The sequence below is a fragment of the Anoplophora glabripennis genome, unplaced genomic scaffold (assembly GCF_000390285.2).
Source record: "Anoplophora glabripennis isolate ALB-LARVAE unplaced genomic scaffold, Agla_2.0 scaffold1197, whole genome shotgun sequence".
NCBI lineage: Eukaryota > Metazoa > Arthropoda > Insecta > Coleoptera > Cerambycidae > Anoplophora > Anoplophora glabripennis.
This window is the reverse complement of record NW_019417272.1, coordinates 27149-45237: the sequence shown is the minus strand read 5'-3', so window position 1 is coordinate 45237 and position 18089 is coordinate 27149. Positions and strand designations below refer to the sequence as shown.

General features: G+C 35.4%; 1 protein-coding gene across 1 annotated transcript in view; it reads left to right on the top strand.

The window, feature by feature from the left end:
• Nucleotides 1-18089, top strand: part of LOC108914368 (pickpocket protein 28) — a 74125-nt gene that overhangs the window by 55334 nt on the left and 702 nt on the right. The window contains exons 9-11 of the mRNA XM_018720177.2: nt 4017-4102; nt 4154-4241; nt 17929-18054. Coding sequence (XP_018575693.2) covers nt 4017-4102; nt 4154-4241; nt 17929-18054 — 300 coding nt within the window. The remainder of the gene's footprint in view (nt 1-4016; nt 4103-4153; nt 4242-17928; nt 18055-18089) is intronic.

Here is an 18089-nt window from a genome sequence, read left to right as displayed (position 1 = left end):
TGATTGCCCGCAGAGCCTTCGGGCGGTCTGGCTCCATTTTTACCTGCGGTGCTGGGATGTTAGTCGCCCATTCGCCGATAAGGGGGTTTCCAGTACGCTCAGACATCTCCTCCGTGACGTTGTCCGTAAAGGGTGGATGATGCAGACACTGTTGATCTTCCTCCATTGATGAACGAGTTCTAAGCTGCTTTGACATGAGTGGTCCACGCTCTACTTTGGTCCGGAGACGCACTTATACACCACTTGCTGCTTTTAGATCAAGTTTTGAGAGTTTCAACCAAGCCTTTGAATTGTTTTTTACTATGTTTCTGTTTCGCTGTCTTTAAGTGTGGTGACTAGGCAGTAAAGTTTATATTTGAGGTCTCCGTACAGTACCTGCAAACTTGAGGAGCTTTGTTCACTGCGCCTCGCAGGAAGGCTAGTGCTTGGCAGCTTAAAAATTGGGTATCCCTTAGGGTCTTCGCCATAAGTAGGATGGACCTAGGCGGGTAGCTCGAGAAGCTTTGTGAGCGTAAGAGCTCATGTGATTCTTTTTTAGAGAGAATATAACTCCGAAATACTTTTAAGAAAATATTTGTTTATTGATTATTTTTGGCTTAAATAACAGTAATATGGTCAATAATAACGTAGAACACATACAAAGCATAAATTTGGAGCGAGTACATTCTCTGGCGAGGTATCAGTACACTGATTATAATAATTATTAATCTATCGATGGATCGGGTCGACGTTCAGTCACAGGCATAGGCGCCTCCGCAGATGGCTCTCTTACGTGGTCTAGTTTAGAATCAGCTCTGCCATCCTGTCCGTTACGGAACCTTAGTAACTTGGCCTCTCTCTATATATACAGGGTGTTCCTAAATAAGTGTCGCAACGGAAAACTGTAAACTCCTCTTGAAAAAGAAACATTTTTTTCCTCTTCCATTTTTCTCTCCGGGCTTTCGTTTTCGAGATACACGGTGTCAAAACTTTAATTTTTTTTTAGTTTTTCGCCAATATCTTAGGAATCGTTTGAACTACAGGACTGAGCTTTTGTACACGCATTACCACTATTAATAGCTACTTTTTCGCACCCTTCTCGAATTCATTGGACGTGCCAGTGGTGGAGATTTTAAGGTATTGTAAGGGTTTTTCCCCCCCTAAATTTTACGCCACTGGAAAAATTGACTTTTGACAGCAAATTCTAAAGCGCCAATGAATTTTACACAATAAGAGTTCTCTTGGTTCATTACTCTAAAGTCAACCGTTTTCAAGAAAAATGACTTTTTATGAACAAAAGCAAACATTTTTGCTAACGTTCCATGTCAATACTATCGAAAAGTTGACCGATAGAGGTGAAGCCGCAGCGTCAGAAAGAAACATGATTAGAAGATGTAATGCGTGCATTCAAGCCAACGGGCGTAATTTTGAACAGTTTCTGTAAATTTTACTCGCCAAATTGATAAAAAAAAGTTAAAATTCTATCTGTTGTTAAATTTCGTTAAAAAAAGTCATTTTTCTTGAAAACGGTTGACTTTAGAGCAATGAACCAAGAGAACTCTTATTGTGTAAAATTCATTGGCGCTTTAGAATTTGCTGTCAAAAGTCAATTTTTCCAGTGGCGTAAAATTTAGGGGGAGGGAAACCCTTACGATACCTTAAAATCTCCACCACTGGCACGTCCAATGAATTCGAGAAGGGTGCGAAAAAGTAGCTATTAATAGTGGTAATGTATGTACAAAAGCTCAGTCCTGTAGTTCAAACGATTCCTAAGATATTGGCGAAAAACTAAAAAAAAAATTAACGTTTTGACACCGTATATCTCGAAAACGAAAGCCCGGAGAGAAAAATGGAAGAGGAAAATTTTTTTCTTTTTTCAAGAGGAATTTACAGTTTTCCGTTGCGACACTTATTTAGGAACACCCTGTATAATCTTGTAGATGTTACTTTTGTTGTTAGATTGCCATTCAGTCCGAATTTCGTAAAATTCGGAAAATTTTTAATCTCCGAAATTCGAATCCGGATTGGCCTCGTCGCTTTTAATTCGGGTCTTTGGTAATGTAGACTGCTGCGGCGGGTCATTTTTAGGCTCTTTGGGGCGGTTTCCAGCGCGTCGGCGGAAATTTTGGAAAGATCAGTGAAATTTTCCCATTCCCGCTCCGCGTCGTCTTGGATGTCCCAGCGACGGCATCGTCCGTCGTCAATATTGACTGCCGTCGACAGCGCGGTTTGTGGCTGCTTGGAGCCGTTTTAAGCGCGCCGACGGGATTCGATTCTACATGGGGCGATTTAACTTCACTGGTATTACTACATTACCTTAAATGTGCATACATGCTGAGCTTGATAAAATACCTCAACTGATTGATCATAGTTAGATCACGATATCTTTATGATACCAGTGATTTTATAAACTAATAAATAGCAACACTACTTCAATAAAGAGTTATTCGCAGAAAATAAATTAAATTTAACTATCTTGGGACGTCGCGAGAACAATAATATGAATTTCTCATTCAGGAATTATGACAAAATTACTGTGACTGGGACTATCTAGCTTAAAAATTATTAAATATAGAAAATACAGAAAATGTGTATAAATATCTATTTCCAGATCAGCAATAATATAATTATTCCATTTAAAGAATGACTTCTAATCACTTTAGTGTGTTATTTATAAAAGGTCATTTCTTTTCCACCGGGAATGTTGCTACTAAAATCATATATTAGTAAAAGATCAAGATCCTCAAGCCTTATCTACAGCTTGTAACAGATTTTAATATGATAACTATTAGAATTCATTTTTTACTCAATTTTGAAAATAAATTGATCAATATGTTAGAATATAATATACTAACAGTAACATTTAAAATAACAAATTGTAAAATTTTGCCATTTGTACATACAACTATAACAATATGTCGTCGCCGAAAATATTTCAGTAATAGTACACGTATATTAAGAATTAAGTATATTGTGTAAGTGGTTATTGGTTGAGGATTGAGGAAAATATCAATAATCTTTACCAGAGTTCACATATACAAGTCTTTAAATAAAAGGAGGAATGATATTTGGAATAGCATGGACGTGCAGAAGGGAAGAAATAATATGAAAATAAATGACATTGAAGATAAAGATGCGTTTATAATAATAAATATTCCCGACATTAAAACGCATATATCACGAACGTTTAAAATAACAAATCAAAGAAACGAGACAGTTAATTATTTGGAATTTTATAAAAAATATCTAGCACTACGACCGAAACAGGCAAAGTCAGAGCACTTATTCTTAGCAATGCAAGATGGGAAGGTCACGAACCAGGTAGTGGGTAGAAATACCATGAAGTTGACCCAGAAAAATTGTACAGTGCTTAAAATTGCCGGATCCCTCAACTTATACCGGACACACATCCCGAAGGAGTTCTGCCACTATTCTGGCAAACCAAAGAATAAATATTTTAGGCCTAAAAAGCACAGTGGGTGACATTAGTCCTTTGTAGCTGGTGATATATTGAAGACTCTGTGGATAATAAAAATCAATTTTCAAACAAGATTTTACATGGAAAGTCTCGAGGAAATTCTAGGGTGACTGAAAGTGACATCGCAGCGCAGACTTTTATAACAAAATGTGGAGCAAATAGGTATATCATCATCAGAAGGGAACGTTGTTATAAATCCCAATTCAATTAATTGCTCCAATAAATTTTAATTATTGTTCAAATTGTAATTATAATTTTGTCTTCATTAAAAATTGATTTTTAAAATTATATTTTTATTCAATTACTTACCGCCTCCTAATAGGTAGGTAAGTAATCACTTACCCATCACTATTTTTGTTAACGTCCTTTACAAATGTCTCAACAAATTCAGTAAATTTGTCAAATTACATGAACGCGAAAAAACTAAATACTGATACTACTATAGCAATTTATATTCACCATGCAGTCAGGGAGTATAATGCGAAAATTTTTATTATGAAGCCATTGTTAATTTATTCATATTTAATTTATAACAATACTAATAATAATAATATTTTAGATCGTACACTCAAAGAAACTGTAACCTGGAGTGTCAATCAAATTATACGTATGAAAAATGTTACTGTATACCATATTATTTACCAAGTAAGTTATTTGTTATGATACAAATGTAAATTTAATTATATATTTCAACAGGAAACAAATTCATTAAAGTTTGTGGTAAATCTGACCAAGAATGTGTTGCTACTGCAAAGGAAGATATGGAAATAACGTATGGAAATGGGTATGTTAAAATGTTTTATTCTGGTCAATAGCTAAGCCTCAGTTCAGATATGACAGTTTCCAAGCGAAAAAAACGCACAGTTTTATTCACTCGGGTTTTTCTAATTTTTCGCAAGTGGAGAAAAACGCACCGTTTTATCCATTCAGATTTATCCAATTGTTCGCAAAAGGGGACAATCAGCCTCATAAACACAGTTTAAACGTGAAAGTAGAGGAGGTAATGTCTTTTTGGATGTTATACAAAAAATAAAATACAAAAAGGGAAAATTGGTCAGTTTAATATTTTATTTGTGATCATTAGAAGAAAACCTAGTAATAATTTTTTAAGTAAATATATTACCTAATTATTGAAATTATGATTGTCTGAATATATGTTTGCTATAAATTGCCAATTGATACTAATATATGATGTTGGCAAAGACAGTGGCTCTGGTGGTGACGGATATGTGGCTTAATGAACTATCGACTAATTTGTTTTGTAGATTTCGATTTTGTAGTAGGTAGTTGAAACAAAATATACAGACATAAACACAATTTATCTCTCGACTGAAACCGAAGCAAAATTTTTGTTTATTTTCTAGTTGAAAATACTGGGTGATAATGTCATTAATTTTAAGAGCAGATAGAGAAAAATGAGTATAATACGATGTCGTGATTAAAAACAAATTTAAATGCATATTTAAGCTGAAAAAAAAATATTTTCAAATCATTATTTAACCCCCTTTTCAGGCTGTTACTGACCGGCTGCCTGCGCACGGCTACCATATGAACAAAGCGCCCTAGATGCAACGTTGCCATATTTATATATTTTCGCTCATACAAAGACAATAAATAAACGGTTTGCTCACGTCAGCCAATAATAATTTAAAATGCTATAAATTATTTTTTATAATTATGCAATCAACATATTAAATTGTTATTGTTGCCCAGCAAGAAACTCGAGGAGGTCTGTGCATGCCTTGCATAGAATGCCAGTTTTTATTAATATCATAATGTTAATTTTTTAATTTACCGTAAGCCTTCGGGCTTACAGCAAATGTTCAAATACATTACCGTTACCGTCTATGCACGTTGGATAGATGAACGGCGGACACGATGTAATAAACCAGGATTGTTACCTATTTCTTCAGCGGCGTGTTCGATACGATTCCGCAACTGCTCTACATTCTCTGCCTCGGTGTGATACACGACAGATTTCATATAACCCCATATACAAAAGTCCGTAGAATCGCGCTGGCCATCTTATGGGCCCTCCTCTCCCTATCCACCGATTTGGACGTTGCTCCTCTAAAAATCCGCGGACATCGCGAGCAAAATGGAGCGGAGCTCCGTCTTGCATATACCACATATCCCGTAGCATCTGAAGGGGAAGATTTTCAAACAATTCTACTAAAAATTGAAAGCTGCCCATTCAGCTGTTCTGGTAGAAAATGCGGCCCAATTAAACAATCGCCATATACACCTGCCCATACATTGTCACCGAATCTCCTCTAAAAGCTAAAGCGACGAGTAGTGTGCGGGTTTTCATCTGACCAAATATGTGACTATTATGGCTGCAAAGAAATTAGCTCTGTTTCAGTTTAAATAAAATTTATTATTGAAGTTACAAAACTCCAAGAGTTCAAATAATTTAAATTTAATTTCATAACCATTTCAGTTTCATTATAGAAATAATGACTTTAAAAACCATCACTCACTAGATAAATAATAAAGAGAGGGTGAAAAGTATGTAGTATTTAAATATTGACTGTGGACTTTATTCTTGAATTATAGGGAGTAGAAGGAACGAGTCTCTACTAAAACTCATTAATCGGTATGCTTGAATGGTATTCTATTGAGTAATGATAGAAGAATTGCTCCCTATTTCTTCTACTGATATTTTCGGGGGAACAGGCAGGGATCATTAAACCTAACCCTATATTTTTTGACATGTTTCACAAATTACGAATTCCGTAATCTGTCTGTAATATCTCTAGTTACTTTTTTATTGTGGTGATATCCTTGGAGAACTTTGAGGAAACATTCGTATAATTTGTATTTACTTGAAGGATTATACAATACTCGAATAAGATAATAATAGAATAAAATGGATCTACCTAAAATTAAAATATTTGTAAGTTCTTCCCAGTTGGCCCTCATTGTCTCTCTAGTGTAGCTCTAGTGTTAACTTTCCAGTGTACATTTGTTTTTTACCCTCAATATAATTTATTAGAAGTTCTTTTTGTTTAGAACGTACCTACTGGATTTAGCTTCGGTTTTTTATTGATTTCCATTTTCTTTTCTTTTTAGACTGCACCTGACACTGACAATTAAATAACATTAATAAGTAGCACTTATTTCATGACTACCTCATCGCTAGTTTTCATTCTATCGCCTATGTACTGCTTTCTGATTGGTCTGTACATTTGACAACATTGTTCCTCGTTCTTCACTTTCATGGTTCGATCCCCTTGTGTCGAGAATACAGTATGAATTTTGTGATAGAACAGTAGTAGAGCGAAATGAGGGAAGGTTCCCCAGGGAGCATTCTATTCTCTCACCGTCAAGAATCGAGCTCTGTAAGTAATGCAAGAGAGACTTGAATATTCCATAAAAAAAACAATCGGACGGAGACAAATTCCGGCACAATAAATAACTCGGTATGTGTTTCCGACCCAGGATAACCTGTCTAGGTCACTAACCTTCTAACCCACCTACACGAGCACTATATGACTATAGTAGGATCGTATTCGATGCAAAGTAGAGCAAAAAGTTGTCGGTCTATTATCAAAGGAAAATCGTGTCATCATTTTTAGAAGGCGTAAGGTGAACCATTTCAAATTTAAAATAAAATTGAATGTAAAATCTGAAATACCGCTGCATACGCAGTGTTCTGGTAGTAGCTGTAGTCGCCCAGATGCATTGAGTGTACGAAGTGGTCGGTTATTCGTCAAATACTAAGCTGGCGAACTTGGTCGTAAATCAGAGAGCGCCTCCGAAAATCAAGTAAACAACAGTGGCGCGTACAGGGGTAAAACGTAGTACATATGTGGAATTTAAAAAATAAATTGGATTTATAATAAATTACATTTAAAATAAATAGTTTATGAGAATAAAGGAATTTTGTAGGAACAATAATGTATAAAGAAATTATTCAATTTCTAAAACCCTTAAAAGCGTCTTACACTGACAGGCAATGATTTATTACTTTGCATTACTTTAATAGTTTGCGATTCCAACTACGCGTTTATACACATTGATGTAGGAGCACTCAAAACACAGAGGCCGTGGCGATAGCGGTGAGATCGCTACGGCATGGAGACGTTGCGGTGGTGTCCTGTTACCACCCACCCAGACTACCACTACTTGACAATGACTTAGACAAAATCCTTTCCTGGCCCCAGACAATTGCCATCGGGGACTTCAACGCGAAGTCCCCCATATGGCACAGCGGGACGACGACCACAAGAGGTCGCGTCCTGCTGAATTACCAAGACAGACACGACGACTTGACTATACTCGGACCGACAGAACCGACACATTACGGACCCGTAGGACGCCCCGACGTTATCGACATTGCCCTCTTAAAATCTATACCGTTAAATGCCCAAATATCCACCCAATACGAAGGGTCTTCCGCCCACAATCCAATATTTCTGGATCTGGGGCGAAGACAGAGATATGAAGGCACCTTCACGAGGAGGTTCACTGACTGGGAGCGTTTCCGAACAGTAATGCAAGGAAACATGGCGCTCCCAGTCATCGAAACCACCCATGATCTGGAGGCGGCAATCCTCTCCCTTGAGACTGACATTAAAAACGCCCTGACTCAGACTACGACGGAGACTATTGTCCCCCGACTGACAAACCCCCGGGGCACCCTCCCCGATGACATAAAAAACTTAATACGTGACAGACGACGTGCGAAACGGCTTGCCACCCGCACCCGACTCCCCCGACACAGACATGACTTAAACGTACTTAACAGACGGGTGAAGGCGGCTCTGGATGAACTGGCCCAGGATAACTGGGCTAGGCACCTGGAGTCGCTGGATCCACAAGACAACAGCCTCTGGAAAACGCAGAGGGCCCTGCGACAGACCGCTCGCCGTAAAATTCCTCCAATCCACGGTAGTGTGGGGGTGGTTTACACGAACCAGGAAAAGGCCGAGGCTTTCGCCGATAGCCTGGAACTGCAGTGTAGACTGCCTCAGCTGCCCGACGAAGACGAGGAATTCGAGATAGTGGCTGAGCGCGCGGCCCGACGCGTCGACAGAGAGCCAGACAATGACATAATCCCCCCCGCAACACCTGACGAACTAAGACTGACAATACGCAGACTTAAAAACAGAAAAGCCCCCGGACCCGACAATATACATAACACGACACTTAAACGACTACCACACAAGGGCCTCATGGCCCTACTAAACATAACAAACGCGACACTCAGACTAAGACACTTCCCTACCCGCTGGAAAACAGCAAACATAATCCTTATCCCAAAACCCAACAAAGATCACACCATCCCATCCAACTACCGGCCCATTAGCCTGCTCCCGGCTATGAGCAAAGTGGTAGAAAAAATTATCCTAACCCGTCTAAGAACCCACTCCCAAGAACTGCAAGTCATTCCAGACGAGCAGTTCGCCTTCCGACCCAATCACTCCACTGAACTCCAAATCCTTCGCCTTACCGAGCACATCACGGCGGCCTTCAACAGGGGACAGTACACTGGTGCTGTCTTCCTGGACGTCGCAAAGGCCTTCGATACGGTTTGGCATGAAGGCCTACTGATGAAAATGCTCACCAACCAATATCCCATATCCTCCAATGGACCAAAAAAGTTTACGTATGTGCAATCCCTACTTTAGGCTATATGTTTGTTTTATACTGTACATATGTAATACTCTAGTGTCATTAAAAATTATTACGGTGTAATGTATTTCCTCTCCAATAAACGTGTTTTCTTTGTATCCCACCCATCCCACTACCCTAACAAAGAAGTATGTAGACGTTTTTGCAGAAATGTTCGGTTATCCGAAAAATCGATTATCCGAACACCCTCTGAACCAATTATTTGCCGCAGTAAAGGAAGATGCAATGTTGATTTACCTTTTTGAAAAATTAAAAAATTAAAAATCATCGACCTTTTGGTAAATATTATCCATGCTGAACGCTAATCTTTCTATGGCAAATAATTAAGAATTGACCCCCCTGTAGGATATGAACTCAAGATATCTAATATTATTTTCAACTTTCTGAACTGGTACTGCACTGAATTGTACTAGATGTTTTTATTCGATATTTTTCATACTGCAAGTGCCAGTTCAACACCTTTCGGTAGGTACTGGTTTAGTGTAAAATTTTCAGCACTGGATCTGAGAGCTCATAAGAGTTCATCTAGTACAATTGACCCAAAATCCAACATTTATTGTATTTAAATGACATTAGTTTTGAAAAATTAAAATTTCTCTGATGAGGAAAAACATAATAACTAACACAGATAGGTATGTTCAAAACAAACATTCTTCCGGAATAGAATATTTTGTAAATATTTTACTTATGATAATAGTTATTTTGTTTGGTTAATACTATTATTATTATTACCGCTCATTAGAGTTGATTATTATTATTTTCATTATTCAATGTAACAAGAAAAAGGCTACAGCTAATAGCATATTGTAATTGCACTAAACCGACCGATTTATATAGAGCAGCAACGAAAGAATGTGTAACTACTGGTGATTTCAGATGGTTGCAGAAACAAGACATTGAAAACTTTTACTGCTGGACCATAATGAATCATTTAATGGTCTTGGAAGTTGCCTTAAAATATCCAGTAAGCCAACACCACTAACGCTTTACCCTTTTGTCCAGAATATCACCAGTAATTCTACCGAATATTGCAAACCCGTACGAAAAGAAAAACACTGAGTATTTCGAAACATTAAATTATTATGCACCGAAAAATATTCATGGCATACCCATGATGCCGTCTAGAGAAGGTAAAATAGAAGAGGAATACGCCAGTACGTCTAAAGAAAGCTTTTATGGAAACAGTGAGAAAGCGAACATAATAAAAATTAAACGAGTTCCTTTTCTAAAAGTTTCATTAACACACGAACAGACTTTTCATATTATATACGTGATATTATGTACAACGGCGGTATAATACTCTGAAATTTTTTTATTTTCATCATACCATATTATTCACACAACTAAGAAATAAGGTTGCTCCCTTTTCATCAAAGATAATCAGAAAGTGAGATATACCTGGTGATGTTAGAATCCTGGCATTGGGACACCATCACTACACAAGATCATTACATATACAAATCATCATACAAACTTAGGAATTTTACTACAAATAACTGAAGAGTTAACTGAACAATATTTTGATATGATTTATAAATATACCTAGATATTACAATACATCTGTCAGATTTGTTGAATAGTCCAAATAGCTTTAAGCATTAGTTCCTTAATAAGGTTGTGAGTTTAAATCTGATACGTTTTTCCATATGTGGATATGTTTTTCTGAAATAAAAAAATATTTCAATCGTTTGCGTTGTTGGAGACTTCACTTTCATAGGCTCTACTCCATAGAACACATCTATTTGGATGCTTGTATGTACAAAACGGGCCACCGGGAAAGTTTTTTCTGTAGTCTTTCGGAAGCATCATCATGAACATGAAGTCATCAGAAGATCATTGGGATGGAAAGGCAGTGCAAAGGCAACACTCAAGACACATTTTTTCCTTTTGATATTGGCAATCATCTTACTGCTTAGATTTAAAGCAGTATAACTTTTCAGACAATCTCGAATAGTTAAAGCAATCAATGATAACGAAATACACACCACAATATACCAGTTCAAAACGGTATTTATAATATTCATGTTTACAGTTACTTATGTACTGTTTCGCATACAATTGGGGCAATGTTCAAGCCAGTCTGATGTCACCGTTCCCTATCTGCAATTTGTAACTGATATTATTTACGGATATCGGATATCGACCATTTAAATATTTTTATATTATTTTTATAAGGCTCCCTCATTTTTCAACTAGACGGATATGACCTTGAAATAACCGTGAAGGTCAAGATCAAGGTCAAATATCAAAAAGTCCCAAAGTGGCCCAACAGTACCAGAATGGCAGAATGACCCGCCGCGCCAGGAATAATGTTCTCCACAATAGGATTCTTGATGACCTCAAATTCCTTATCCTCCGGTCATTTCAAGGTCAAGCTGGTTATTCTGTTACTCTCGATGACTACTATTGACAACCCAAGGCCGTCTATTACTCTCAGTGACCACTGTTAATCTTCATTGACCGTCTTTTACTTTTGGTGACCACTAACAGCAAACAGTGACCAACCTTTATAGTGACCTCTAATAACCAACCGTGGCCGTAGTTAACCTTGAAATAACCGGAGGATAAGGAATTTGAGGTCAGGGCGGAAGTCAAATCCAAGGTCCCCGGTTTAGTGCTCATCAAGAATCCTAGATAGATTGTGGAGAACAATTTTCCTGCCGAGTTATTCTGCCATTCTGGTACCGTTGGACCACTTTAGGACTTTTTTGATATTTGACCTTGATCTTAACCAAAAAAAGACCACAAGAGAGCGGATTTTCGTTTTTGGTAGAATTCAGGGCGTTATTTGATGTGTAGAATCCGAAAAACACGAGTAATAAGCATAGCTCAAAAAAAAAACTAACTCCACCCCCTCGCCTCCCCCGAAACGAGTTTTAAAAAATTTCAATTTTTTGTCTATATTTTTAACGGAGTTATAATTCATTCAAAATTTAGCCATTTAGCCACAGGGAAACAGCTAAATAACGAGTATCCCGGTGTCCCAAAAATAATTGACAGGCACATACCCTTATTGGAAAAAATACAGAAACAAAAAAAATAAAAACAACTTAATAACCCCGGCACAAAATATTTTTTGCTAATAATATAAAACAATAAATTGAAGCTATTCCGTGTTTCGCCGATCTTGACGCTCTCCGCGGTGGTGAGAGAGCCTGATGCTGCGATACCCTGCTCGCCTGTTTTCCTTTAAGACTGCTGATTAGGTACCTTATTTAATTTGTAACTAAGGGTGCGTCAGACAAAATAAACGCCAAAAGACCTTTCGTCTCAGAATTTCACCCTTTTTCTACCTCTACGTGCCTGTCAACTATTTTTTGGGACGCCCGGTATATTATTTGAAAATAAATCTCTTATAAAGAAAATTAAAAATGTAAAGAAATAGGTACAGACCATTATAATTAGTTTAATTATAATTTAAACATGGACAGAGTTTGTGCAGAGGTTAAGTTGTTTTTATACTTTTGTGTTTCTGCATTTTTTCCAAGTTTTTTTAATTTAAGTTCATTGTTCATTTGTCGTATCACAATACTGATATTTTATTATAATAGCAATTTTCAAGTCGGTAAAAAACGGTAAGAAATATCAAATTCAATCAAGTACTTATTTTTGTAGACAACTGATTCAAAGGACCCCGCACATACCTTAAGGAAAATGGCTTTCGGTCAAAATGGCTGAAATTGAAATATGATATAGCTCTCATCTTCCTGAGCAAAAGTTGCCATGGGCCCAAAGCGATCCTATGTGTAGGTTTAAAGATATAGAGCTTTGAAGCTAACGATTTCATAGAACGGTACTGAATATAAGTGCAGGATAGGTGTATGTATATATCCCTTTCTCCGTATATACAGGGTGAGTCAGTTTTTTGTAGACAAACTTTAACAGAAGATAGAACACAGGTTTTTAAAAAGAAAAGTTCCTATAAACATATGTCGTAGAAGGCTTCGTTTCCGAGATACGGGGTGTTGAATATATATTTTTTTTTTCTCGAATATTCATTATAACTTATAAACGAATGCTTAGATTTTTTTCATGTTTGGGAGATAATGCCTATTAATTAAGTGGTATAAAACAAGCGATAAAAATGTTCAAAAACTTGCACACTGGCGGAGTGGAGGGGGTGCTCAACCCCTTTCTTAAACAGAACTTCTACGCCAATGACTATTTTTTTAAAAAACTGTTATTTTTATTATCTACATATATTTTAACAAGAATAATGTTCATTCTTCTGTCTCGAAATTCCTGTGCGTTTCCGAGTTATTTTGATTTTTAGTGTTTCTTGTGGTACTAAATTAAGTAATTTATTTATTATCAATTATCGGATAAATATTTCATTCTTTCAACGAAACCTACCTAAATATGGTTTGTTAAGGATTTTAAAAAGTCAAATAAATATTTGTTATATCAAGCTATACTCAAATACAAGACTTTTATAAGTTGAAATCTGTTACATTACATACATACAATACATTATTGTGTAGTTGCCAAAATGTTTTAAGAAGTTGTTAATTAAATATTGTTATGAATTCAAAAAATTTCTCCATAAACATTAACATGAATGTTCATTCAATGTTTTTTTTTGTAATTTAGTTGCAGTACATTAGTATTTACGCAGCACGTAATAAATGAGGAAGGATTGTTAAGATTAGTGTATTAAACAGATTTCAACTTATAAGTCTTGTATTTGAGTAGGGCTTGATATAACAAACGTTTATTTTGACTGCATTGGAAAGAGATGAAGAATAAGAGATTTCGGCTTTTTAGAATCCTTAACAAACCATATTTCGGTAGGTTTCGTTGAAAGAATTAAATATTTAGCCGATAATTGATAATAAATAAATAGTCCACAGTACAGGCCCCCTCTAGAAAGTTGATTACCACATACTTTATAACTCCTGAGGAGCTTCGTTTTGACGAGTCTACCACATTTTTCCTCTGCGACTTTTCTCGATTCCTCAGCTTTTCCACTCGGAAAAGTCCAAAAACATGGCAATTTCCCGGAGTCTTGAAAACTCAACACCACATCTTTTATTTTTAGCTTAAGTAACTGGAAATTTTGTTGCAAATGCCGATTTAAATTTGTCCGACAGAAATTTTTCCGACATTGACGTGTCTACCGGTCAAAACATGCCAAAATAACAGGGTATTGAAAATCAATTACCACATAGGTAATTTTTATTAAAATTAATTGTAAATAATTAATTCGGTCAAAAAGTATTGTCCGACAAATTTCAAGCCGCGCTTTTTCAGTCCAGCTGGAAATCGGAATTTTCACGGGGTATGAAAAATCGATTACCACATATCTAATTTTCATTTTTTCCACTTTTAAATTTACTGTACAAAATAGTAATATAAGTGTCCGACGATTTAATGTCCGCAAATTATTAAAAAATCAATAAATCAATAATCGTGATGAAATTTAATTTTTTCACTCCAAAAATTTCATATTTATAAATGGTTATTAATTATTATTATGTAAATTATTATTTGTTTCAAATAAATAATTATAATATTGCTTATTTTATGCTTAAAAATTTAAAAGTTATAAACAAATGAAGTTATTTTTGAGGCGATTAATACGATCTTAGTGCATAATGCATTATTTCTAAATAAATTAATATTATACTTGATATAAAAATCCTTTTTTCTCTTTCAAGTTTTCATTCGCGTTTGTTATTTTTCTTTACAAAAATTTTCCTATTTTTCTAAAAGAAAATCCCAAAACTTTTGTGCTTAATTTTTTTACACCATACATACTTTTTGAAATCGTTTAATTCTTTTCTCGGTATTTATTTGGCTAAATTGAGCATACCTATAGAGATTTACAATTACAAGAATAAAACGAAAAATATATACAGGGTGTTTCAGAAAGACCTCCCGTAAATAAAAGGTGTGATAGTACGACAAAAAATGAGAATTTTTTGTCTTATGAACTATATGTCTATCTCCTCTTGTTTTCGAGATACAGAGACAAAATAAAAATTTTTAAATAACATTTTTATGAAAATTATGCCAAATACGCTAGTCTAATTATTTTTTGTATATTTCATAGAAGGCGCTAGTTATGCTACATTCTTATTACATTTTAAGTTCTATTTTTTTTAAGGTTAGGTTTTTTACCATTCGGGCTCCAATTTCTATTGTACAATTTTATTTCCTAAAAATAATGTACTCTTGTTAGAACTTCCTAATGTGGACGATTTTCGAGAAAAAAGGCTTTTAATTAAACTCTTACAATATTACACTATAAAATAAGTGACTTTTCTCAAAAGTAAGCTTGAGCTTTGAGAAAAGTCACTTATTTTATACACCGTAATATTTTAAGAGTTTAATTAAAAGCCTTGGATTTTAATGAAACTTGCTGTGGACTTGTTCCTAAGACTCATGTTTTGAAGAAGCTACCGCATCCACCGCCTTGGGCAAGTGGTAAATTCTTGAGTGTCTTGGTACAAGAATTACCAGAACTTTTTATTTGGCCGCTGGAATCAACTCATTTTTATTTTATTGATGCATAAGTCCTTTTTCGATATTTTCATGTTCTTGGTAAAATTTTGTAGCATTCATAGTTTTTACACAAAAAAATGTTTTCCGTTTCGTTGCGACTTAACAATATTTTAGAGGTTTTTACAATTAATTTTACTAAAAATTACCTATGTGGTAATTGATTTTCAATACCCTGTTATTTTTTCGAGAAAAGTCGCAGAGGAAAAATGTGGTAGACTCGTCAAAACGAAGCTCCTCAGGAGTTATAAAATATGTGGTAATCAACTTTCCAGGGGGGGGGGGCTGTACTGTGGACTAAAATTAATTTAGTACCACATCAAACACTAAAAATCAAAATAACTCGGAAACGCACAGGAATTTCGAAACAGAAGAAGGGACATTATTTTTGTTAAACTGTATGTAGATAATGAAAATAAGTTTTTTAAAAAAATAGTCATTGGCGTAGAAGTTCTGTTTAAGAAAGGGGTTGAGCACCCCCCTCCACTCCGCCACTGTGCAAGTTTTTGAACATTCTTATCGCTTGTTTTATGCCCCTTAATTAATAGGCATTATCCCCCAAACATGAAAAAAATCTAAGCATTCGTTTATAAGTTATAATGAAAATTCAAGAAAAAAAATTATATTCAACACCCTGTATCTCGGAAAGGAAACCTTCTACGACATATGTTTATAGGAACTTTTCTTTTTAAAAACATGTGTTCTATCTCTATCTGTTAAAGTTTGTCTACAAAAAACTGACTCACCCTGTATATACGGAGAAAGGGAGATATACATACACCTATCCTGCACTTCAGCACCGTGCTATGAAATCATTAGCTTCAAAGCTCTATATCTTTAAACTTGCACATAGGATTGCTTTGGGCCCATGACAACTTTTGCTTAGGATGGTGAGAGCTATATCATATTTCAATTTCAGCCATTTTGACCGAAAGCCATTTTCCATAAGGTTTGTGCGGGGTCCTTTAACATCGGATATTGCTTATGCGACGCCCTCTATAGCCGACTCTGATTTAATATATAAATTATCATTCCTTATCTTAAAATATCTTAAAAGAATATTAAGACATATTACTATACTATACTATACTATACAGGGTAGCTGCCGAGGTATCCGAGATACTTCGTATATGAATTATACGACTAATTTTAAGCAAAAATTATTCTATTCACTTTTCCCAAATTCCAAGAGATCTTGAAATATAGTGGTTTGAAGATCACATGGGTAGTTGCTAGAGTAAATTACATTGTTGCGACAATATTCCATAAAACCACTATGGTTTCTCAAATATTGGGTGTAGAAATAATCGCAGTAGCCCTTCCATTTATTCCTGAACCGAAGCCTGAATGATCCCGAAATATTCAGAAGTACAAAATTTCGTCTTTCTCATAAAAAAAAATATTTTTTCTACAAAATTCTATGGCTTTACGTACCTTAACGCTTATCATTCCAAAATTAATAATAAATGCAGAGCCTTCATAAATGTTTACAAGCCACGTTACCGCCGAGCTTAGGCAACCAACATTGCATAGTTGGTACTAGTAACGAAAAATTCCTAAATCTTAACGTGACTAATATTATTGATTCGTTTACAATGAACAATGACAAACTGATACGTCTACGCTCGAGATCGGTAATTTGTTAACAGGTGCATATACTTAACATGTACATATACGTATTGCCAGAACAGGTACATATACGTATTGCCAGAAAATGTTGGCAATGAAGAAGTTCACTGGTTACCGGCAACTTTTCAAAAAAGATAATGTACAACATATAAAGCTACCTATTAGCGTAGCTTATAAACTCAATAAATAGCTAAATATGTGTACCTAACTAGCAATTGTAATTCAGTCAGTTTCATGAAATTACCTGACTGTCGCTATTTTTGAATGTTAGTGGCATTACTGTACTTTTTTATTGTAAAAAGCAACTAAAACGCAATATTTCCTCGACTGCAGTCAAGTCAAAAATCTGTCGCGATTTAATTTGTTTTTTTATATTATGTTTTGTGTTTCCATACAACTTGCCTCATTTACATGATGTTTTTTTTAAGTCTTTAAATAAATCCCGGATCGTACCTACCGTTTTTTTGTGTAGGTACCGGAACTTTTTCATCCGGTATTGCACAGAACTGGTGCTTTCTAATCGAAACAATACGATAGGTACGCCAATACCGGTATTTGTTAAGGTATCGTGCATATCTATTACCAACATGAAGGAAATAAAATTATGTACTATTCCAAACAAAATTACTGGTCACATGGCATGTAATCATTAATGACGGCCCCGTAGTGTATTCAATTCAAAATACCTTTTTATCATTTTTTAGATCTAGCTGCAATTGTCTGCCTGGATGTTTTGAAATGAATTTCTCAGATTCGAAATCTTACAGTGTACTATCAGATAAAATAGTAAATCTTCATCACATAGGAAATATATCTACAGATTATTTCATGTAAGCAAAAATAATTTTTTATAAATTTTATTTAC